Source organism: Populus alba, chromosome 14 (genome assembly GCF_005239225.2).
Source record: "Populus alba chromosome 14, ASM523922v2, whole genome shotgun sequence".
NCBI classification, from domain to species: Eukaryota; Viridiplantae; Streptophyta; class Magnoliopsida; order Malpighiales; family Salicaceae; genus Populus; species Populus alba.
In genome coordinates, this window is record NC_133297.1 from 13,597,763 (window position 1) to 13,622,469 (window position 24,707).

The 24,707-nt window shown below is 33.9% G+C and overlaps 2 protein-coding genes across 6 annotated transcripts; both read left to right on the forward strand.

The window, feature by feature from the left end:
- Positions 1 to 7,744: 7,744 nt before the first annotated feature.
- Positions 7,745 to 13,519, forward strand: LOC118056677 (uncharacterized). 5 transcript variants are annotated; one of them, XM_073404256.1, is made up of 6 exons: positions 7,745 to 9,031; positions 9,095 to 9,766; positions 10,205 to 10,422; positions 10,839 to 11,062; positions 11,783 to 12,832; positions 13,119 to 13,519. In XM_073404256.1, exons 1-5 carry the CDS (start codon positions 8,281 to 8,283, stop codon positions 12,549 to 12,551), a joined length of 2,634 nt encoding a protein of 877 aa, XP_073260357.1. In that variant the 5' UTR covers positions 7,745 to 8,280; the 3' UTR covers positions 12,552 to 12,832; positions 13,119 to 13,519. The 5 variants fall into 5 exon arrangements, with proteins under 5 accessions (XP_073260357.1, XP_073260355.1, XP_073260354.1 ...); XM_073404254.1 differs by having other exon boundaries at positions 7,747 to 9,766; positions 13,164 to 13,519; XM_073404253.1 differs by having other exon boundaries at positions 7,747 to 9,766; positions 13,119 to 13,517.
- Positions 13,520 to 18,668: 5,149 nt separating this feature from the next.
- Positions 18,669 to 23,023, forward strand: LOC118056597 (protein disulfide-isomerase). Its single transcript, XM_035068880.2, has 10 exons — positions 18,669 to 18,907; positions 19,291 to 19,321; positions 19,434 to 19,721; positions 19,808 to 19,996; positions 20,105 to 20,230; positions 20,732 to 20,869; positions 20,959 to 21,078; positions 21,268 to 21,385; positions 22,317 to 22,429; positions 22,657 to 23,023. The coding sequence occupies exons 1-10, from the start codon at positions 18,738 to 18,740 to the stop codon at positions 22,879 to 22,881; spliced, it is 1,518 nt and encodes a 505-aa protein (XP_034924771.1). The 5' UTR covers positions 18,669 to 18,737; the 3' UTR covers positions 22,882 to 23,023.
- Positions 23,024 to 24,707: the final 1,684 nt, after the last annotated feature.

A 24,707-nucleotide genomic window follows, 5' to 3' on the forward strand; every position in this document is an offset into this window, starting at 1 on the left:
TGATGGAAAGTAATGAAGACGTAATTTATACCAGATGAAAACTTGACAAAGGCAGATAGGTAAAAGATGTGGATTTCCTGGGGTGCCAAACTGTCCAGATCCTCAAAGGTACATGTCTCGGAAACACCGAACAATTTGCTCCGGCAGTGACCTCACACGCCACACCCTGCCTTCTCGTAAAAATATTGCTAAACGTAACAGTTAAGAGAAGTCAAATAACAAATAAATATGATAGTTGACGATTATGATGAGGGTAAATGAATTAGCTGATGGGTTTGGCCATAAAAGAAAACTTGTTGAATATTTTATCTGTATGCATCGTTGTTGTGAAATATGGATTATTGTATAGAACTGCATATTTATCGTTATTCGACAACTTCTTGGGTTTTGCCATACGCTGGAAAATCAGAAGCCTAATAAGCTGCTACAGTTTTGGGATTCATGTGGGGTTGCTTGCATTTTTTCATCCATATATATGTCTCTCCTCGTGGAACCTAACGACATTGCTTCCCATTTCATGTCTACCTTTATATGTTAAAGCCTAGTTGATGATTGCGATAATGCTAAAAAGTAGTAAAATTTAGTGTTGCTTGTAATTCCAGCACTGTTAATTCCTAAGCCATTTCATTTTTCGACCGTTTCTTCTAGTTATATAAATAGATTTAACTATCTCATTGATTGGCCCGTGCAATGCCACGTGTAGTATTAGAAAAACTTTTTTGAGCATGACAAGGAAAATATCTTGGTTTTCTAAAATAAAAATAGATTTTAATTATGAATTAAATAATATTTTAATCTAATATTAATATAAATCAAAAAATTATTGGGGCATGTTATGCAGGAGCCAACAAAGTAGGCATATTTTATAATCATGGTGTAGCATCCACACAACGCCAATTATCACGTCCAGGTGGCAATTAATGTGCCTCGCCACCCTTATCATGATAGGGAGGCGCGTGTTTCGCTAGTGGCACGCAGAGAAGTGCCAACAAGGAGTTTTTTTTTGTTCCTCTCTCTTTTCCCTCTCTTTGTCTAGAAAAACATGCTGGTCATTGCAAAAAAAAAAAAAAAAAGACTAGATATTTGTTTGTTAAGTTATATTAGGTTTTGATTGCAATATATTTGGTATTGAATCAGTTGTGGAATTAATTTGTTTTTTTAATTTCATTCATTGATACTTTATTTTTATATCATGTTTGGTTCTCATTTTTTTAATTGCAATGTATTTAGTCCTGGATCATTTGTTAAGTTAATTATTTTTTCAATTGTATCCTTTTACACTTTGTTTTTATATTAGACTTGATCCTCATTATTTTAATTATGATGTTTTTGGTCTTGAATCCTTTATTGAATTAATTTGTCTTTGGTTTTAATCCATTGATATTTTATTTTTATATCAAATATGTTCCTCGTTATTTTGATTAATATTTCTTAGTTGTTATTATCCTTTTATTAATTGAAATTGTTTTCAATTTCATCCCTTATGATTTGTTTTTTTTTTATTGTCAAATTTGGTTCTTTTTTCTTTTCAAATCTACATTTTTTAAATCACATTTTTTTTTAATTTGTTTTTTCATGTTTGTCCCTAAGTTATTTTGGTTGGTTTAAAATTTTACATTATTTTTTTATTTGTCTTTTACGTTTTGATCTGGCCTCGTGATTTGTGTTGTAAATTTTGAAGGCTGGACCGAGTTCGCTTCAGTTATTTTTAATTATTTAAAAAAAAAATCATTCATCATCATTGAGTTCGTTGAAAATTGATTTTTTTGTTTTTTTTTTTTATGTTTTTGATTCTTTTATGAATTTGATTTTTCTTTTCAGTTTTGCACTTCAATTTAATTATTTATTATATATGTATTTAAGGTTTGACATGATATTACTTGCAGGTTTTGACGGCCTTACTTGGTTTTACCGATGCTTTATTTTTAATGGATTTTCTCCTATTTTTTCATTCTATAGTTTAATACATGGAGTTTGATGATTATTGTTTTTTAGTTCTTTTTTATATGATGTCGAGTTGTTGATTTTTATTTGCTCTTTAAAATGTAATGATAGCGCTTTGACATCATTTTTTTCAGCTGCAAAAAAATTGATTCAGGCCGTGGCAAAGCGCAAGCAATCAATATAGTATTAACCAAAGTATATATATATAATTATTATATAATTTTTTTTTATTTTATTATATGTTTTTACCGATCAAATATAATTTTATTATTTGTTATTTTATCATGTGTCGTTATTTTAATTAATTAGTTTTAATATATAACCTTTTCAACTGTCTGTATCCAAATTCTAACTTGCAGGGTTGCCCTGCCTGGAGGTTTCGAAACGGGTAAAGAGTAGTTAACTTTTTTCACATGCATGGACCGCGGGTGAACAAGGAAAGCGGGCAATCATAGCTCTTTAGCCATTCTTTACAGCCACATGAAGACCTTTGAACTCTGATTAATGTTTTTTCGTTTCTTTTCGCCTTTTGAACTTTGCTTTACCAGCCTTTTTGATAAAAGTATTCCTTCTTTAACCTCTGTGGTGGATCCAACGTGTCTTTTCTTCCATCATTAGGAAGTGACGAAGATTGGAGGTCCTTTGGGAAAACTCTATTGTACCCCTGGTCCTTGCCTCCCACTGACAACGAACCTGCGTGGAAATAATTTTGTCGATTTTTGTCATGTTTAGACCATTCCACGAAGTCTGACCTGATTGACCATAGAAATTCCACATAATTTTCAGTTAGTGATGCGTGCATTTTTTTTTACTTGAGAGTGTAGATTTTCAATATTTTTTGATTAAGTATTTAAATTAAATTTTAATATGGAGATGGACCTTTAGTTTAAGCAGTTCCCAACATAACAAACGGCGTTAAAAAAGTCAAATGTTATGTTAGGAATTGCTTAAACTAAAGGTCCATCTCCATAGCAGTTTTTTTTTATAAACAATCTAGATTTCTTATCCGTGTTCTTTTGAATTATAGGGTTGGTTAGAATTTTAAATTATAATTTATAAAAAAAATAATTTTTTTTTTTATATCCATGACTCGCTTTTTTTTTTCTTCATGAAATGTATTTGAAATACATTAGATTTATTTCCCAACTTTTTTTTGTAAAATAATTTTTTTCATGATATGGTTAAATAATTATTTTTATCAAATAGTATATTTCATGACTTAATAGAGTTTTAATTTAAATGTCATGTAACTTTTTATATCAATCTAATATAATTAAATATTACCTTTGACCCTTTAATTTCGTCTAGTAGAAAATTACAACCACCTCTGTAATTTAGAAAATGCAACTGGCAAAGTTTGTTGATATCTTAAAAAACTCATTTTATTTATATATCTTTCCTCCAATTTTTTATTAAGAAATTTTAGCCTCTTATATTAAATTTTTAGTCCTGTCGCTGGAAGCAAGTAACGTGTCAAAAATAAAAATGATTATTTTTGGTTTGATTTGGATTTTATTAAAAAAAATAATCAAATTAATTTTTTTAAAAAGAAAAACCAGAACCTAACCGAAACCGACCGGTTTTGGTTTGATTTTTTAGGACAAAAACCGGTTTGACTCGGTTTTTTCATTTAGGTTTGATTTGGTTTAGTTTTTCGGTTTCAGACTTATAAAATCAAAACCGAACCGGTTGATTTTTTTAAATTTTAATTGGTTTTTTTTTAAATTCATTTTTTATTATTATTATTTTTAGTTTTTTCAATTTAATTAATTTTTTAATTTTTTTGTTCAATATAGTCAAAAGTGAAAACACTTTACAAAGCATTTCCAAATTTTTTAGCTTAAAAAAAGTAAAATTGATATTTTTTCTTGCAAAACGCATAAGAAGTGTGTTTGGCAGTGTGGTAGCAGTTGCTTTTCAAATAATTTTTTGTGCCGAAATACATGCCAATGATTTTTTTTTATTTTTTAAAAATTATTTTTGACATCAGCACATAAAACGATCTAAAAAATACAAACCATACTTAATTTTAATAAAAAAAAAATTGAAATTTAATGAAACAATGTTTGGAACGCAATGCCAAACGGTGTCTAAATACGGGAAATAATTGTGCACACTTCGGAGGTACGGAGAAGTATCAACAAATTAAAATTTTCTTAAATCATTAGTTTTTTGATAATTTTATATTATTTTAATATAATTAAAAAAAATTAAAAATATATTATTTTAATATATTCCTAAATAATAAATACTTTAAAAAATAATTAATATCATAAAAAAAACGTTTGATCCCGGCATCTTAGCCCATGATATCTTGCTGCATGAGGACGCTAGGCATGGGCATCAAAGTCATAGTGGGTCCCATCGAAATCATTGCAGTCACGAGAAAAGTTCTCGTACATGCCCTGAGGTGGTAATTTGATAATTAAAATTATGATAGTGATGGCTTTAGAGAGTGATTTTTATTTTAAAATATATAAAAATAATATTTTTTTATTTTTAAATTATTATTTAACATCAAGAAAAACAATATAAAATCATATAAACATTAATTTAAATGTTGCCCGCTTGAGTTCCTCCTCGATGACGGTTGTGTTTCGGTTGGATTCGAGTTTTTAAATGAAAAACATTAAAATTTTAAACACTAGCCACGCATATGTTTGTTTCTAAACAGAGCCTTCCAATCAATTACATAGCAGTTTTTTACTTGATAGTATGATTGTAATTATTTTTTAAAATAATTTTTATATTAAAATAATATATTTTTTATTATTTAAAAATTATTTTTAAAGTTAACACATAGAATAATCTAAAACACATAAAAAAATTAATTTTTAGTAAAAATAAAAATTAAAAATTTGAAACGGTGTCTTAAAATTCAAATTAAAATGTTAAAAAACAGATTGAATCCTATAAAATTAATGAAATTATATTTTCAATGTTGAAGTACTATCCTTTTATCGAGGGGTGATCTGAAAGTAATTACTACAATCAACAAATAAGTGCCGGGGATGATTATAATCTGTATGTTTGAATTGTGTATTGTCATGATTTACTGTGATTCGAGAAGTTCCTTGATATAATAAGTTCCATGCAAGGTACACGTGTAACACATATATCGTATAATTTGCTTGTTTTAATTAGTTGTTTTGTCTTGAATCTCTTGATACATTATAATCATGGTATGTCATATAAACTGTAACGTCAAAATTAATAATCTTGATGAAGAGTGCACACATTGATGTTTTTTTTTTTTTTTAATTTCCTTACCGGACATATGAATTAAAACATATTATGTTTAAAAATACAGTAATAGTTATTTTTCAAAGTATTTTTAACTCAAAAATATATCAAATAATATATTTTATTTTTTAAAAAATTATTTATGATATCAGCATATTAAAATAAAGTAAAAAATAATAATTTAAAGTAAAAAAATTAAATTTTTTTAAAAATATTTTTAAAATGTAAAAATAAACAATCCATGTATTTATTTGAAAAACCTCTAATTAATACATTTATATTTTGTGATGATATTTAATGAGATTTAACCACACATACAAGGTCTCTCTAAAAAGAATCTCTCAGTGCCTTCATCGGTTAGGTTAATTAACATGATTATACTGCCTTCTAGCTGTATAAACGAGATTTAAAACGAATACTTTATATTGAATATCAATACCCTTCCTTAAGCCAGCATCTAGCATATGCACTGTAACTTGATATCTTGATTGTTTTAGGTATAAGGCACAAATTCCCCGTCCTCCAAGGTTTGTTGAAGCAACAAAGGTCATCGGAGTGGATCATGAAAGCCAAGATTTTTCGACGTGCTCCGATGTCTCGGGAAGAATTTCCGATCTCGTCTTTCTTTGCTCTTTTTTTTTTTTTTAGCAGAGTGGAATTGATTTTTATCTAGCACGCAAGGGGCTCTTGGTACGTGAATTCTTGAATGCATTTCTGAAATATTTTTATTGAAAATGTTACGTTTATGTTTGATTGAAATGAAGAGTGCTGGTAATATGTACCATTTTTTCCTGAAAATTTTAAATCTGAAAAACGATACAGGTCAAGTTTAATAAGATACTGAATTGGAAAATACCGGGCGGGTTTACACCATTTTTTTTAAATAAAATAAAATAATTTAATAAAAATACTGAGCTGACTTTGTTTTCCCGTCAGTTAGAAAAATACTCCCAGTATTTGGCCATCTAATAACGTGAAGGGCTCCCATCAAACTATTCTGCTCAACAACAACGACCGCAGCGCAGCTGCAATCCCTTTCACTGATGTCGTTTTTGTGAATCAAGCAACTACCCCAAAAACATATGCGTCAAGAGCCGTGGTCGGACGTGAAAATAATAGTTGAACTAGCTCGTAGCTTTCACTGGTTAATGACATCGTAGCTTAACAACAACCAGTGTCATAAAATATAATCAATTAGTCATTAAATATTAAATTCTGATTTGAGATTTGTTTAACTGAGATTGCGAATAATAATTAAAAAAAAGCCCGCTCAATCAGAGCATCACGTGCTGGAGTTTGACTAAACGAGTGTCCGAATCAAGCATCTTCTATTGGCGGTGCAAACCACCACACCCTTCATCCTGCCTAATAAATTGCTTACAAACAAACAAAGTTATTGCACCCCACGGTATATTTTCTTAACGTTTATGGGAATTTTTTTTTTTGTTTTAAATTGTTTTTTTAATATATTAAATTAAAAATAAATTTTAAGAAATAATTTAAAAAAAAAACAGTAATCATGAACGGGCTAATAATCAAGTTGAAAAAAGCGCGGGAACAAAGCATGGGATGCCCACGATTTTAGTCTTTCTAGGATATATAGTTAATTTATAATAATTACAGGCCGAAAAAAACGTACCAGTCAAATTCTGCGTTACGACTCGAAGCAGTTGAATTAAGCAGTAAAATTTATAAAATGCACGCTGTTATTTGAAATGATAAGCATGGGTTTCTAAGAGAAACTAAAAATAAATTTAATAATTAGAGGGATAAAAAGAACGACTCCGGCCCCTTTATAAAATAAAAGGACAGAATGTGCCATGATGAATTTATATTTAATATGTTTCAAATAATAAAAAACATGCACTTCTTCAACAAAGACACTGATTGTTTACGCACTGCGCTGTGTTCTTGCAAGAATTAAAACCAATATTTTAAACTAATGTTTTTTTTTTTTTTGTTTTTAAATTGTGCTTAAAAATAATAAAAAAATATTTCATTATATTTTTAAATAAAAAATATCGTAAAATGAAACCATCTGGTCAGATTCCAATGAATGCATGACAGCAATGAACACCTCTAGGTTCTAGCATCGTTGAAATCTGCAGTCCCAATTTAATATTTGCACAAGGCACGGATTCTTGGGGGTGATACATGAACGACGTGTATTTCTGTGTCTCTTGGAAATGAATGCTCCCTGGAGTCTGTATGTATGGAAGAAAACAAACGAAGCTCACCTCCTCAGATCTCAATATATTAGTGAAAACAAAAGGTTTAAATGACTTGCTCTGATAATTTATTCGATACATTAATTTATTGCATCGTGGTGTTTTCATGCTAAGCGAGGGGTTGGTGCAGCGATTGAATCATTACGTTGTTAAATATAATTTATAAGAAATAATAAAATATTAATTTAACATACATACAAGTAAATAAATTTAAAAAGTAATCTCTGACGCGAACACGGAGCCTTGTTTTTCCCGCCTTTTTTTTTCTTCCGTTAAAAGACTGGCAGCAAAAAAAATAAAAAAACCTGAAGGAAAATGGTAGCAGTAATAATGACGAAGGCCCGTTAGCATTGGCTGGCGGGTTCCACGAGTGTTCTTCACTTCTCAATTCTCCCTCCATTTCTCTGCAAAACCCTGCACAGAAGAAGAGGACATGGACCCCTCCTCAACCCTTCCTCTGCTTCCCTCTCTGACACATCCCTAACAGTAATCACACATCTCTATACATCGATTTCTCCTTTTTTAAAATTCATCTATTTCAGCATCCCCAGTTCCATCATCCGTCAATCCAAGATGAAGAAAACATTAAATAACTCAAAATCAAAACTCCTTTCCTGATCCAATTACTCCAATATCAACCGTCTGATTCAGATCCTCGCTATTTCTTTCTATTTATTACCACTACTATGGTTTCCAACCTTTCCCTTTTCTATCAATCTATTAGTAGCCATCACTTGCTCCGTGCACCGAAAAAGATCACGCATCTCCAGAACAATGCTCTCTCCTTCTAGAATTCTTGCACCGTCACCATGAAAGCTACACCGTTTCATCTCTCTTTCAAGAATTACTTTCCTTTCTCATTGCTATGGGCTGTGGAGGTTCTAAAGTGGACGATTTACCACTAGTAGTTCTCTGTAGAGAGCGCAAAGAAGTCCTCAAAGCTGCCTCCGACCACCGCTACGCTCTCGCTGCTGCACACGTGGCTTATTTTCATTCGCTGAGAGACGTTGGCGACGCGATTCGCCGGTTTGTCGATGAAGGGCTCGTGATCGCCTCTTCCTCAACCCCTCCTGCCTCTCCTGTACTAACATTACCATCTCGCGAAGGGAAATCCAGGCACGTATCGAAGAACTCCTCTACTTCAACCTCACTTTCGCACTCTATAGACACCAAAAGCAAATACGAGGAGGTTGAAGATTCGCATTTGCGCTTGTCTTCCGGGTCGGATTTGGATTCGGACTCCGGTTCAGGTTCAGGTCACATCCACATTCATGATACCCCTGGAGAAGAAGAAGAAGGAGGAGGAGGAGGAGGAGGAGGAGGAGGAGGATCTGTAAGAGAGATACCTTCTACTTCTTACAATAATAATTTTAATGATTATCCCCAACCTCAAGGAAATTGGGGCTTTCCTAATTACTCAGGAGATAACCCGTATCCTAACCCGTATCCGTATCCGTATCCATACTCGTATGAGAATTCGTATGCTAATACGTATTATATGAAGAGGTCTGCTACTCCGGCTAAAACGGTGGTGTATGCGGATCCGTCAGTAAATGGGTATTCTGATGGCGGGTCGGGTTATTACGGAGGTGGGTATTTTGGGTACCCGATGATGAGTTCACCAGCAAGGAAGCCAAGTCCTGAGAAGCCACCACCGGTGCCCCCATCACCACCTAGAGTTTCAACATGGGATTATTTCAACGTGTTCGATGCATACGACAATGGTGGTAGTGGTGGGTATCCAGGTTATCATCCGTACGCGAGATACGGATATGGGTCGAGTACAAGTAGTCCAGATTCGAAAGAGGTGAGGGAGAGAGAAGGGATTCCTGATTTGGAAGATGAAACGGAGCAAGAAGTAATAAAAGAGGTTCATAAAGAGAAGAAGAAAGCGAGTGAAGAAATGGATTTGAATGGAAAAATGAAGTTTAATGAGGAAATGTTGAGGAATTACGGAGAAGGTACTTCAAAATCAGTGCTTATAGAAAGCAGTAGTGAGAGTTTAGAGTCTGTTAAAGGTAAAGGAATCAAGAGCAGTATGAGTCCGAACACGATTCAGAGTCCTGATAGTATTGTTTCGAAGAGTCCTGAAGAGGGGTCTGTTAGGAAAAAGGGGGTTAGTTTTGAGGTTGAAGATGCATCTAATGTAACAGTGGAAATTGAGCCTTCAAAGCCTAGTAGTGTTCCTACTACTACGTTGTCGGCTCATGGTACAAGGGATCTTCAAGAGGTGGTGAAGGAAATAAGGGATGAGTTTGAGACCGCTTCTGGTTATGGGAATGAGGTTGCATTAATGCTTGAGGTGAGCAAGTTGCCCTACCAATGTCAGCAAAGAAGCTCCCTACTTAAAGGTTGGATTTTTTTATTTCGTTTTATTTTTTTGTTATGCTTGTTTCAGTGGTTTTCTAGTTTGTTTCTTAGGCATGTGCTCAAATTTCCGTTTGGGTTCTTTTTGTTCTGATTATTTTTTGTGAATTGTCTATCATACTTGCCCGCACCATTACAGTCAAGGTGAAGGTTTAGAGTGAAAGAAAATTATCCACTGAATGGTTATATTTCCTTGAAGAATACTCATAGGAAATTTGCTCTTTGACCCCAAATATTCGATATGATATTAACTTGAATGTTAATTTTAGTGCCATGTCTTTTCCTCGTCCCTTCGATGGGTTCTGCTGGAGAATGCTTGCTGTTAAAGCACCTCATTTCCGTTGTTTTGTTGAATTTAAGTATTATCTCTATCAAATACAATAATCTTGCCACTCAAGTAAAACTGACATGTCTTGGTGCAGTGATTCTTTCCAGGATCCTGTATTTGGTGTCTTCCCACCCTCCTGCAAGGCCATCAGTACGCATTTCTTCTAGGACAATGAAAATGGCAAAATCTTACCCCATGGAATCTGGAAATGACTTTGACATGAGGCGGAGAAACCTATCATCTACTCTACAGGAAATTTACGCTTGGGAGAAGAAACTATACAAGGAAGTGAGGGTATGGGGCAATGATGTTGTGGGTTTCTTCTTTGGTTGCCATGATTTTATTTTTCTAATATTCACCTGATAATTAAGTTTGAGTTCAATGCCTGTTAAAAGGCATCCGGTTCATAAACGTGGAAATTTTTTCTTGTGCCACCAATAACTAGCTTGTTTGATATGGAAATGTCAACTTATTTTGCATTCTTCCATACGGTAGATATTGTTCAGTGTTTGGTTTGATCACAGTCTTTGATGTAAAGTACTATTTAAACGTGCCTGCTAATGATATCTGAGAAAAGAAAATTATGCTTTGGGAAAACAAAATTTAAAATTTTCAAGAATTAATTTGTCTTTATATGATGGAAGATGTCTGAGTATCATTAGTTGTGCTGCTACTTTAGTTGCTGTTGGATCTTTCTTATCAAGTGAAGTATTTCTGTGGATGTTTAGGATGAAGAACGGCTACGGGTCATCTATGAAAAGGAGTGCAAAAGGTTAAAAATGTTGGATGACCGTGGAGCAGAGTCTAGTAAAATTGATGCTACTCAGGCTTCGATAAGGAAATTGCTGACAAAAATCAATGTGTGTATCCGAGCTGTTGATGCCATATCCAGTAGGATACACAGGTTGAGGGATGAAGAATTGCAGCCTCAGATCACTGAATTGATTCATGGGTAAGTTTACTGCTGTGCTCCTTGGTCTTTTCAATGCTAAGCAATTTGAGGTTCACAACTTGCATGTCTTACACGAAATATACCTGAGGTTTTTGGGGTAAATGTGTGAATGGTTAGTCCTTGGGGACTATCACTTGCCATTTGTCCATACAAGGATGTGGTGTCTGCTAGGTTACTCAAACCAGGGCCGGTATGCTGACAGAGAACTATGGTGATCTCACTCACCATCTATGCCTCTTATGCTGTGTTGAGATAGCTGACTTGGTAAAATGACCTTTATTGTCAGTCTTTACGATAATGCATTCAATAAAGTGGTTATTGAATCTTGCTTTCTCCTTGTTCACTGAAGCATACTGGTTATGTGCACAAGCAGAGGGCATTTCTGTGTTTTGGACCTATTAATTCTCTTCATTTCTAGCTGCTACTTGATTTGGATATCATCTTCTACTTTTTTACGGATTTGTGAAGTATTTCATCCTAAGTTTTGATAACCCTTGCACACTTTTTTTGTGGCTCTAGCAGAAATTGTAAAAGTTAGGAGACTTTCTGATTCCTAGTCCTGCAGTGCTTTAGGCATGCCTGTTTAGTGTGGGTGAAGTATGATTGGAAGATGGAAGAAAAGACCAGTGCATGTGCATATCTTTTTTGTGCTGTCAATTATTTGATCACCAGTGTTTTGGATTCTTCCATTTTCATATGATAATGGACTTCTATTTGCAGGTTGATCAGAATGTGGAAGTCCATGCTCAGATGTCACCAGAAGCAGTTCCAAGCTATTATGGATAGTAAAGTTCGCTCTCTAAAAGCACAGAGAGATTCTGGTTTGAAAGCCACAGTTGAACTTGAAGTGGAGCTTGTTAATTGGTGCACCTGTTTTAACAATTGGATTAACGCCCAAAAATCCTATGTGGAGTCATTAAATGGGTGGCTGTTAAGGTGCCTTCACCAGGAACCTGAAGTAACCGCTGATGGGATTGTGCCCTTCTCCCCAAGCAGAATTGGTGCTCCACCTATTTTTGTAATTTGCAATGATTGGTACCAAGGAATTGTTAGGATTTCTGAGCAGGAGGGGGTTGAAAATGCCATGCTTGGTTTTACTTCAAGCTTACATCAGTTGTGGGAACGGCAAGATGAGGAGCAGCGACAGAGGATCAAAGCAGAGTACCTTACAAGGGATTTTGAGAAACAGCTTAAAACCTTGCAAATGGAAAAGGGAAGGATTGGACAGGAGCGTGGAATCTCACCACTACATAAAACCATGTCAAAGGTTTCTTCAGAGAGTGGAATCTCACCACTAGACGATCTGAAGGTGGATTTGGATTCAATGAGGAAGAAATTGGAAGAAGAGAGAGCAAGGCATAAGGAAACAGCCAGATCAGTCCATGATGCAGCTTCCAGTAGTTTACAAGCAGGTTTGGTCCCAATTTTTCAGGCTCTGGGCAAATTCACTTCCGAAGTTCTGAGAGCTCATGAAGAAGTTAGGCTTTGAGATGCTGGAGGCCCACAGGAAATGCATCAGCAGCTATGTTGAAGGTCCTTAAGGGAAAGTTACCCTGCTTAACCTGGATCAAGTAACAACTGGAAAAAGGTTGGATTCGTAAGGAAAGTAAAGGAAGATGAATAAAGCAAATATACCAGGAAGGATTTGGCACAACGGGTAAAACTACTTGGATAAGATAACGGAAGTGCAAACTGCTTAGAGAAGCTGGAGATTTTTGGGGAAGAAATATGTGTGAGAGGCAAGTCAAACCGCTGTCTCCGTTTCAACAGGTTCTGCCCTAACCCCTGAGTAGATGATATGTAGGAATTTTGTACAGAAATTCATTTATTGGTTGATTGGTTGTTGGTGGATGTACGTAGGCTCTTCGATGTCGAATTTTTATTTAAAAAAAAATTGAATGAAGTGCTTGGTGATGAAATTGAGGAGCCGTTTTTGACTGCCATGGGAGTTGTTGATTGCACCTGAATGAATGATTTGTGTGATTTTCTCTTTACAAGGATTCAGTGATGCATGTGCATGGAATGCTATTTTGTTTAATAATCATTTGTTGAACAGGATGCTTGACGTCCAGTTTCTGTTTGATTTCCATGGTTGTTGAAGGCTGCTGGAGTTCTCACTCTACAAAATTCATCGTCTTCTGGAATTGCTGCGGGTAATAGGTGGATACATGTTTAAAGGACGCAAATTTCTCTTGCTATAATTTAGAAGGACGAAGACACGTGGTGTCTTGGAGGCCTCCCTCCTGCTTATGTTAGAAGTTAGAACGTGTCTGTATCCCGATATCACTGGTGGTGTTGTACATATATAAATTTTATTGAAATAAAAAATATTTTTTAGTATAGTTTCTTGTTTTCTTATCAATCTATTTTCTAATAACAAAAAATAGTTTTTTTTTAGATATGTTCTTTATAGCAATTAGAATAAATTGAACAATTTAAAATAAGGAATAAAAATGCAATTTTTCATACGAATTTAAGAAAAGCTATGTTGTTGTTTTTTGGCTTTTAATTTGTTTTTTTTTTTCTTTTAATTATGTATTCATGCTACACATCCAAAACTTGGTGTGACTCGGCAAGATCCGGTTAAGATCCGATCGCAAACCCGTTGACTTTTATATTTTTCTGTTTTCTACTAAAACGATGTTGTTTTAATTTTTTTTTTAAAACATTTTGACCCGAAACCCGAGCCTTGGACCAGATCGGGTCTTAAAACAATGATATTTGAGTCAAAATTCTATTTATTCATATATATCTTTTCATTTTTTATATTTTGATAAAAATATATTGTTTTTATATAAAAACTTGACATGAAAAGTAATTTTCATTACAAAGACATGAAAAATAAATAATCAATAATTCATGTGGTAGAAGGAAAAAAAAAAATTAATCCTAGAAAATTATGAAAAATAAATACAATAAAAAATATATTTCATTACTGTTGAATATTCATGAGCATTTTTTTTTTGTTTTTAATTTTGCATAATGTGTTCATTTATAATAATTCATAAAAATAATTATTAATATTATCATTAAAAAATATATTTTTTTTTTTGAAAACCATGATGGAATTGGATAATATTATAAATACAATTTAAATTATTTTATTTACATTAATTTTATTTAATATCGTTAAAAAAATAACAAACAACATTCATGTCATTTTAGTTGAAAAGTCAGGGTTCAAATTTGAGACCCCATAAAACTCATTTTTAACTTGTTTTCACATGTAAAACATCTAAATACATTGCAGGAACTTTATCAAACTTATTTTTAACCTCGAAAACACCTTTTATCTAGTTTAAAAGATTAAAAATAATTTGAACAAAAAACACTCGATAGCGAATCTACTTTTTCCATGAAAAATTCAAACTACTTCTATGAAATTCTTCTTTGCAAGAGAACCCATGAACTCGATATTTACTAGAAAGTGTTTTCCATTAACTAATTTTTCTATTGACAAACAAGTACAAAAAAGTTTTGAAAGTGATTTCCCATAAACCACTTTTTGGAAAACAAGTCATGTTTGTTTTCCGGAAAGTAGTTTCCGGGAAACCATTTTCCAAACTTTCCTATGTTTGTTTGTCATTATAAAAGTTGATCAACGAAAAATACTTTCCTGTCAATTTCAGTCAAAGAAAAAATTGACTTGGTTTTCAGGAAAATGTTTTTCTTTTAGCTGTGTTTGTTTTTTAGAAAGTGATTTTCAGGAAATCACTTTCCAAACTTTCTTGTGTTTGTTTGCCAGTGGGAAAGTTGGTCAATAGAAAACACTTTCCAGTAAAAGAAAAATTTGGCTTGGTTTTCAGGAAAGTATTTTCCTGAAAAATTTTGGGGGAAAACACTTTCCGGAAGTTGTGAAAAATTTAGAAATATCATTATTTGCTGATTATATCAAATTTGATCCTTAAACTTTTGATTGCTATATATATTTTGTTTTGAATATTTATTTTTCAATTTCATCTCTTAAAATTTTATTTTTATATTAACTTTGGTCCTTATTTTTATAGTTGCTATTTGCTTTTTCCTTATCATATTTTTATTGAAATTTTTTATCTATCAAATTTGGTCCTCATTCTTTTGATTGTTACTTATTTTATTTGAAATAATTTATGAAATGTTGATTATTATTATTTTAATTTCTTCATCATTAATTTTTTAGATTTGATCTCTATTATTTTGATTATTATTTATTGTATTTGAGATAATTTATGAAATTATATTTTTTTTCAATTTCATTCTCATTCAACTTTTTAATTTGTAAGATTTGTTTCTCATTATTTTATTAAACTTGAAAAAAATAAAATATTAATAAGTTATTTTCCAACTTATTTTCCATTACACTACCAAACATCGAAAAATACTTTCTCGGAATTCACTTTTCCTGGAATTCACTTTCCAAAAGGAAACTACTTTCCAGCAAACAAACGGAGCCTTAGGGAAAATATTTTCCTAAAAATCAAGTTAAATTTTTTTTTGACTGAAATTGACCGGAAAGTATTTTTCGTTGACCAACTTTCCTAATGACAAACAAACACAGGAAAGTTTGAAAAATAGTTTCTCGAAAACTATTTTTTAGGAGACAAACAAACACAGGAAAGTTTGAAAAATAGTTTCTCGAAAACTACTTTTTAGGAAACAAACATGACCTTAGTTTTTTTCATGGTTGGAACTTGGTTGACCAACAACTTTTCCTCTCTTTTTATTTTTCAATGATTTTTTATTTATTGTCTCAACATTAGAGGCTAAAATATAAAAATAAAAAGTCAGGAGTTGAAATGGAAAATTATAAAACTCTAGGAATCAAATAATGCTTAAATTAAATTTTTGAGGATCATATTAAAGTTTTCCATATCTTTTAAATAGTGGGCTCTATTTTTTTTTATTCTTATTCTTTTATTTTTTAAATTATAACCTTAAATTTATCTTTAATTAAAAGTCATAGTTTTTCCAAATAATCTGTACAGGTGAGATAATGCAAAAAGAAGAAGAAGCAAATCTCAATCAGAAAAGCTACTAGCGTGGTATATAACTTGTGAGGATGAAATTATTTCTAAAAAACCGAATTGTTTAAGAAACCGCGTGGTCGTGTATTGTGCTACAGTAACGAACTAACGTATTCTCCTAGCTGCTCCGAAATAATTCGGCCGGGGTCATTTGAGGATTTTATTCGAAGACAACAGTTCGGCGTGAGTGTCGCAACTCTTTGAATTCGAAGAAGCTGTTTTATTCTTTGGAAAATGAAAATAAAGAATAAAAAATCCCAGTATTGATACGAGAGGGGCCCTGCAGGTCTTTTACACCTCGTTAATTACCTCTCCTCGTTGACCGTTGGATGGGATCTAATTCATCAGCATCAACCGTCCACGTAAAAAAGCAGATCAATTTCATCTTCGCCTTCGATCTGTCCGTACACGCACGAATGTCACTAGTAAATTATTTGGACAGCCAAGACATCGGTACACTAATTTTAACCTTATCTCATTCAAATACACAGACTTTAATTTTATTTATTTGAGTACACCTTTTTTTTTTCTTTTTCAAAACTACCGGTCAGACACTGTAGAATCACATGATAAAAGCTTACCTGATTAGAGTAATAATATTTTATTTTTACCAGTAATTTATTTATTATTATATATAGTTCTCAAATTTGATGCAGATGGCTTGCCATTTATCTGAACAGAGAATCAAGTTTAGTATAACCTTTTTTTTTTGCCATCGAGAAAAAATATAACTGCATATTAAAAAATTAATACATGTATTTAATAAAACAGACTAAAAATTATGTATTAATAAATAATAATAAATCTATTGATTCCAATTAAAAGTTAAGTTGAAAAGTTGGGATAAAGATGTGTACAAGGATATCTAATCTCATGTTGTGGGGAGCTTTTTTGTTTTTAATTCAATCATACAAAGGAAGATTATTTTTTGCTATAAAATAAATAATTTAAACTCCACCGAGAAAATTCTAGTATAATTCCTTCTCTTTTTATTAATATATCTTGTCAACAGTTTATTTTTTTTGTCACGGGTTCTTAAATTGATAAAAAAAAAAAATATGAAAAGAATACAAGTAAAAAATAGATATTTTTTTCTCATTCAATATCACTAAGAAAATTAAATTTAGATTTGAAATTATTAAATTATAATTATCCACAAAAAATTGATAATATCATCATAAAAAAAATTATTAATCTTATAAAAAACAACAATATTATTTTTTTTTATTACGAACACGATTTGATAGTAAAAAGGGAGAAAAAATTAAAATAATTTTTTGTTAAAAATCTAAGCTATTTGAAACAAGTAGGAAACATGTATTTTTCAAATCTAAATTTAATTTTCCTATTAATGTATCTCTTGACTATTTAACTGAAATAATATTTTTTTAACCATAATTACTATTTGTTTTTAAAAAATAAATTTTGTCAATGCAAGTTAAAAGAACATGTATCAAGATAATGTGACCCTGTTTATTATTATTATTATTTTAATTTTGTCGGTGCAAGTTATGGACAGTGAAGCCTTACTCTTTTTCCTCCTACCGCAATCTTTGTTAACATCTTTTATTTTAAATTAAATTAATTTTTATTTAATATAATATTACCTTGAAGGAAATTCTTGAAAAAAAAAAAAAGTTCCACGCTAAAAAATAAAAAAAAATACAAGAAGTTTTTTTACAAAATGCACTTACTATCTAGGACATCCAAACAATTGGTGTCTCAGAGCAAGAAATTATAATAAAATAAAATTCATATAGTTGACCGAGAAAAGGGTGAAAAATGGCATCCGAACGTTGTAATTAACCCAGTCATTAGTATCCAATAATCGCAATAAAGCAAAATTCCTTGAAAAAAGATCGGAGAGCCGTTTACAAAGAGAGACTTTTTACAGAGAAAAACAAGGAGAATCAAAGTTAAAAAAAAAAAAAGAGGCCCAATCCCATACGTTTACACTGTAAGTAGCGGATCCTCAGCAACAAATCACGTGGACCACTGATTTAAAGTTCAGACAATTTTAGGATGCAGCAACTGACGTTTTCTTATTCAATTGGTTGAAACTATCCCCATCTATACGCGCGGCACCACCGAGACAATACCAGTCTAACCCATACTACTCCCCTAGGGAAAAATCAAGAATACAACCAACAGGTTTGGCTCAGTGGTCGTTGGGCAGCTCTTCTTCCTTTGAATTTCAGTTCGAGTGTTAGTAGGAGTGGGGCTAGAAAGTTTGTTCCCTTCCTGTTTTTATTGGGTCCTTTCTGTATGGTATGTATGTCACCCTCGCGGTATTTTACTTGTTCACTGGACTTGCAAGATGTTCAGTGGACTGTAGGATTAATCATGATACGTGCAAGCTGGCGTACCATGTTAATAAAAAAAAAATCAAGAATACAAGATATATACTTACCTTAATATATTCAACTTTCCAAACATCTACGCATGACGCGACTAAACCAATGAAAACCATCCACCTGGATAGGCCACCACAGACAAAGCGAGTAGGCAGAAAAACAAAATACTCGAGAAGCTAAATATATAAAAATATCTGCAAAAGATGTCACGTGCTACTTCCATGCTTGTCTCGTTCTCTTGCTACTCACAAGCCTCCATAAAACCCTGTTCCCACTTCAACAAGAAGAAAGTCGAAACTCCCTCTCAACCACCCAACAATGGCTTCTACGGTTTCGTTCTGGTCTTGTATATTCCTCCTCTCTCTAATTGTAGTGCTCTCTGCTGGAGAGGATGAATCAAAGGAGTACGTGCTGACTCTAGATCACTCCAATTTCAATGAGACAGTTAGCAAACACGATTTCATCGTCGTCGAATTCTACGCTCCTTGGTACACACTACAATTCAATTCTGTCTGCCCTTTTCTCTTGGTTCTTTCACTATTTTTTTTTTAAAATATGGTTAATCGTGTTTGTTCTCATGGATCTCGTTTTTTTATGCTCTATTATGTGATTCTTGATCTAATGTTAGATCTAGTAATTTGTTGGTTTTATTTTTTAAATTACGGTTTTCGCAATGGGATTGAAGTTAGATCTTGTAACTGCAACTGCATGGAGTGAATTTTTCGTCTTGTACAAGTTTTGATGATGAAGTAATCAATTTTTTTTTATATATATTTTTAATCTATTGATGTATTTTATATCAAATTTTGAAAAATCTTTTTGGAATTGATTTTGGGTTAGAGTTTTAAAATCTTTTGTGTTATACTAACAGGTGTGGCCACTGTAAGAAGCTAGCTCCAGAGGTAAACAACTTTTCTTTCTAATTATCTGATTGCCTTGATTAAGATTGGGATTATGGTTATATGATTGGGATTATGGTTATATGATTGGGATTATTGTTATACTCTTTTGCAGTATGAGAAAGCTGCTTCTATACTGAGCAGCAATGATCCTCAAGTTGTTCTTGCCAAAGTTGATGCGAATGAGGATGCTAACAAAGAGATCGCTAGTCAATATGACGTCAAGGGATTCCCCACCATTGTAATTTTGAGAAAGGGAGGGAAATCTGTTCAAGAATACAAAGGCCCTCGTGAGGCAGATGGAATTGTTGAGTATCTGAAGAAACAAAGTGGTCCTGCTTCTGCTGAATTAAAATCAGCTGATGATGCTACTGGTTTCATTGGTGACAAGAAAGTAGTAATTGTAAGTTCATCTTTTGATGCCTTTTACTTCTTTTTTTATCGGTGACTGAATTTTGCATTTGAACAGTTTTTATTATGGTTTTGCAGGTTGGGGTTTTCCCAAAGTTTTCTGGGGAGGAGTTTGAGAACTTTTTGGCTGTAGCAGAGAAATTGCGTTCTGACTATGAATTCGGCCATACTTTGGATGCTAAGTACCTTCCACGCGGGGAATCATCAGTTTCTGGACCCCTAGTTAGATTGTTCAAGCCATTTGATGAACTCTTTGTTGATTCTAAGGTATTGCTTTATTTACAGTGGGTTTGATGTAAAATTTTCTATCCTTTTCCAGGTCTTCAACAATCTTGTGAATCACTGGTTTCTTCTAACAAAGCCACATGCTTGCAGGACTTCAATGTGGATGCTTTTGAGAAGTTTGTTGAAGAGTCCAGCATTCCCATTGTGACTCTCTTCAATAAAGACCCAAGCAATCACCCTTTTGTTGTCAAATATTTTGACAGCCCCCTTGCCAAGGTATAAAAACATGAACTCTTAGTGTTGGCATGTGTTGATAATTTACAAAGTGCATGCTTAAAAATTACTAAATTATGCAATACTTTAAACATTGATACTTTTAGGATGACTGGGTTTGGTAGTCCCCTTCCACTACATTCCATTGGTAGCTTGAATCATTATGTTTAATTCCTGATTTTCCTTTTTCTGCGTAGAACATTAATTTGCAAGAAAAAAAAAACTTTTCTAAGAAGGTTCCAAATCATTTTTGTTCATTTCTTCAAAACGTGCTTAATTCCAGATTTTTCTCTGCATCCCTTCATGAAATTACAGTGTGTCATGCCATGTCCAACAGATACAATAAGGTCCTTTCCTTTTTATTCCTTGCATTAATATTTCACTTAAAACTCCTTTTTGAAAAATATTGGTGGGTTCATCATATGAATTGTTGGTGACTTTCATTCATGTCTTCTTTTATACTATATATTATGGATCTTCTAAGAACCTGATTGACAATTGCAGGCCATGTTGTTTATGAACTTCAGCAGTGAAAATGGCGATTCCATTAGAACTAAGTATCAAGAAGTTGCTGGGCAACACAAAGGAGATGGATTAGTCTTTTTGCTGGGAGATGTTGAGGCTAGTCAAGGTGCCCTGCAGGTTAGAAAGGCTTCTCTTACATGGTACACTTGTGCTATTTTTTTACTCGAAATGTTTTTAATCTTTGAAAGATTTGCATGGATGAACAGTATTTTGGACTCAAAGAGGACCAAGTGCCTCTTATCGTCATACAGACTACTGATGGACAGAAATACTTGAAGGCAAACTTGGTGTCTGATGAAATTGCTCCTTGGTTGAAGGAATACAAGGTGATGTTGGTGTTTTAATATTCATAATGAAATGTTTCAGTAAGATTTGCTCTGTTTCGAGTTTCTTGATGATGGTACTTAATTTTCCGTCGAAGGGCAATAGGCCAATGGATTTGGTCTCTGTGTTCAATTGTCATTAATTTGCAAAACCTTCATGAAATGTAAAAAACTTGTTGAAATACTGTGCAGGAAGGCAAGGTACCACCATTTAAGAAATCTGAACCTATCCCTGAAGCTAATGATGAGCCAGTGAAAGTTGTTGTTGCTGACAGCCTTGATGAATTGGTTACCAAATCTGAAAAAAATGGTACGAATAATCTGCAGTTTTGTAGGGTTCATTAGTTCTTTTTTTTCCACTACATTGTTAGATTGGTATGCACTGCAATCTGTGCTTTCCTGATGGTTTCATTTAATTTATCTTTGTTTATTTTAATGATGTGCAGGTGCCTTGTGTATTCTTTTAATTTCTTTCCTAGATTCTAGAGTTCATTAATTCTTTCCTCGCTATATTGCTAGATTAGGATTCATTGGTGCTTTCCTGATGGTTCCATTGGATGGCATCATTGCTGTTTATTTTAGTGATGCGCAAGTGCTTTCTGTGTACCTTTTTCCTCGTTGCCAGCCTCTACAAGTTGTTCACAAAATTATTAGTTAGGTTATTTGCACTCAATCTCTGAGATATTAGAGGAGAACCTCATCTGTTCTTTGTACCTCATTTTGTATTCTGGGTTGTGTTCTATCTTAACAGTTTTTATGGCATCCATTATATCACATGTTTGAGGAACTAAGTAATTTGTGGTGGCCCTTAGTTTTTCTTAATTCGATTGTTTTGGTAACAGAGGTGAAACTTAGTGCATGGTTACTGGTCATTGCGGTCATTTTCCTTTCCATATTCTGCCCTCTTGTTTTGTAACTATATGGCAGTTTTACAAAAGAATTTGGGTTCTATCCCCTGGTCAGAGGGGAGATCATATTTCCTGTTACACAAAATCACCTTTGATCTTCCTTTTATTGTTTTCTCCTTTTGTCTCATGTATATCAGATGAAATGGGTCTTCCCTCCCTCCCCACATGGGCCACACACCCAGACCACCCCTTTCTCTCCTTCCTCGTTTAAGTGATATTTATGATGTTTTAAATGGATGTTTCCTCGCCTGTCTTCTATAGTTTTAGTTCTTCTCTATAACCTACGGTGATACTTGACTTCCATATAACTTGGCTGCCTGTACTCCTTTGCAGTCTTTTTGGAGTTTTATGCCCCTTGGTGTGGTCACTGCCAAAAATTGGCGCCAATCTTGGAGGAAGTTGCTATCTCATATCAAAGCGATGCTGATGTTGTTATTGCCAAGCTTGTAAGTTCTGTTCATCTCCTGTCTGAAGAAGTCATGCGTGTTATTTCGTTAAATGTTTTACTAGGTATTATAATTACAGATACGTTTGGGTCATTACAATGATTGGCTGCTTTTCATTTGATTTTTCTACTTGTTTGCTCAAAGAAAATTACTTCTAACCAAACCCTTCACGCATTCCTTGATATTTAGACTATACGGTTTTCACTAATTTTTTGTGGCACCTGTAGGACGCAACTGCAAATGATATCCCAAGTGATACTTACGACGTCAAAGGATTCCCCACAATTTACTTTAGGTCAGCTACTGGAAAGTTGGTGCAGTATGACGGAGGTAGGACCAAGCAAGACATAATTGATTTCATTGAGAAGAACAGGGATAAAATTGGCCAACAAGAACCTGCAAAAGAACAAGAGCCAGCTAAAGAACAAGAGCCAGCTAAAGATGAGCTTTGAGAAAAACGTCTCTATTTAGTTATGTATCAATTTTGGGCATAGTTAGTCCTGAATAATCAGTATGTGATCTGATCCGTCGTTGTTAGGGAAAAAGAACGGTTATAAGCAAAGGGAGAACTCGTTTCTATACTGTTTTTTTGCCTGTTTTTTGTTTTTTGCCAAGCTGTAGAATTTTCACTCCGCCGTCGTGATTCTTTGCATCGCTCCATACCGATAACCGAATTTTCATGCAGCACGCGCTTTCCAAAGTGGAATAGCTAGTAAAGTCGACCCTCTCGCATGAGGGATTTGAGGCGTGATTATGGCAGGGGAGTTTGCCTATATATGTGTTGCAGGTGAAACAATTAATGAACCGATTTGTATAGGATGGTGCAGGGCAGGTTGGATGGTGTTCTTAATTGCTGTAGAAGAAGAGCAGTCAGTTTTACTGCTTAGCCATGGAGAGGGAAGATGATAAAGGGTGGGAAATGGCGTGTTGAGGGAGCTCCTTAATTCTAGGAATTCAGTCATATTTTCATTGTAAAATTTCTGTGTTTATGCATGCCGTCTGTTACATGCTTATATTGCTAATAACGGGTTCTCTTTCTTGTAACAGAATGAGCCCTTGTAAAACGATGCGTATGACTTACCGAAACGGTGAGTTTAAAGGAAATGAAACGGTGCGTTTAACTAATAAAATGAAACGATGCGTTTAACTACTTTGATTCACATTCAACAGTTTATTTTTGATGTAAGCCCGCCATTCTTTCCCTCCAGTTCTTCAGCTTGTAACAATTGCTTCCCCTAGAAACCAACCTTGTCCTCAAGGTTGAATTGTGGAAATCTGAGCTTTAAAACTTCATTGAATTCCCAAGTGGCATCTGCAGGAGGACGACCATCCCAGTGAATTAGCACTTGAGAGACCGCCTGATTGTTCTGTCGAGTCATTCGCCTGTCCAAGATAGCTCGAGGTTGTAATGCTGGTTCCTGATTCACCATAGGCAGAGATTGTTGCACCACCCGATTACCCACATGCTTCTTGAGTTGGGAGACATGGAATACAGGGTGAATCATGGATGTTGATGGCAATTCGAGCTTGTACGCCACAGCCCCTACTTTGGCAATTACCTGGTATGGCCCATAATATTTAGCTGCTAATTTTTGAGATGCTCTGAATGATGTGGTCTGTTGTCTGTATGGTTGAAGTTTGAGATACACATAATCATGAATTTCGAAACTGCGGTCGCTTCTTTTCTTATTTGCCATTGTAGTCATCCTGTTCTGTGCAATTTGAAGTTGTGCCTTGACTTGTTGAATCACTGCTTCCTTAGTTGTTAGGTAGTCATCCACTGAAGCTACTGCTGAGTCTTTAGAGAAATAGGGAATGTGTAAGGGAGGAGGGAAACCGTATAATACTTCGTAGGGTGTCATCTTGGTGGCCGAATGGTAGTTGGTGTTATACCACCATTCGGCTAAAGGCAGCCACTTTGCCCACTGATTTGGACGTTCCCCAGTCATGCACCTTAGGTAATGTTCTATACATTTGTTTACTACTTCAGTCTGACCGTCGGTCTGCGGGTGATATGCTGTAGAATGATGTAGATTGACCCCTTGGTTGCTGAATAATTCATTCCAAAATCTGCTGATGAACACTGGGTCTCGGTCACTGGTAATTGTGGCTGGTGTCCCATGCAATTTATAGATATTATCCATGAATGCTCTAGCAATGATGGTTGCTGTATAGGGGTGGCTGATGGCCACACAATGAGCATACTTACTAAAACGATCCACCACGACCATGATCACATCTTTTCCCTCGGATTTGGGTAGCCCTTCCACGAAATCCA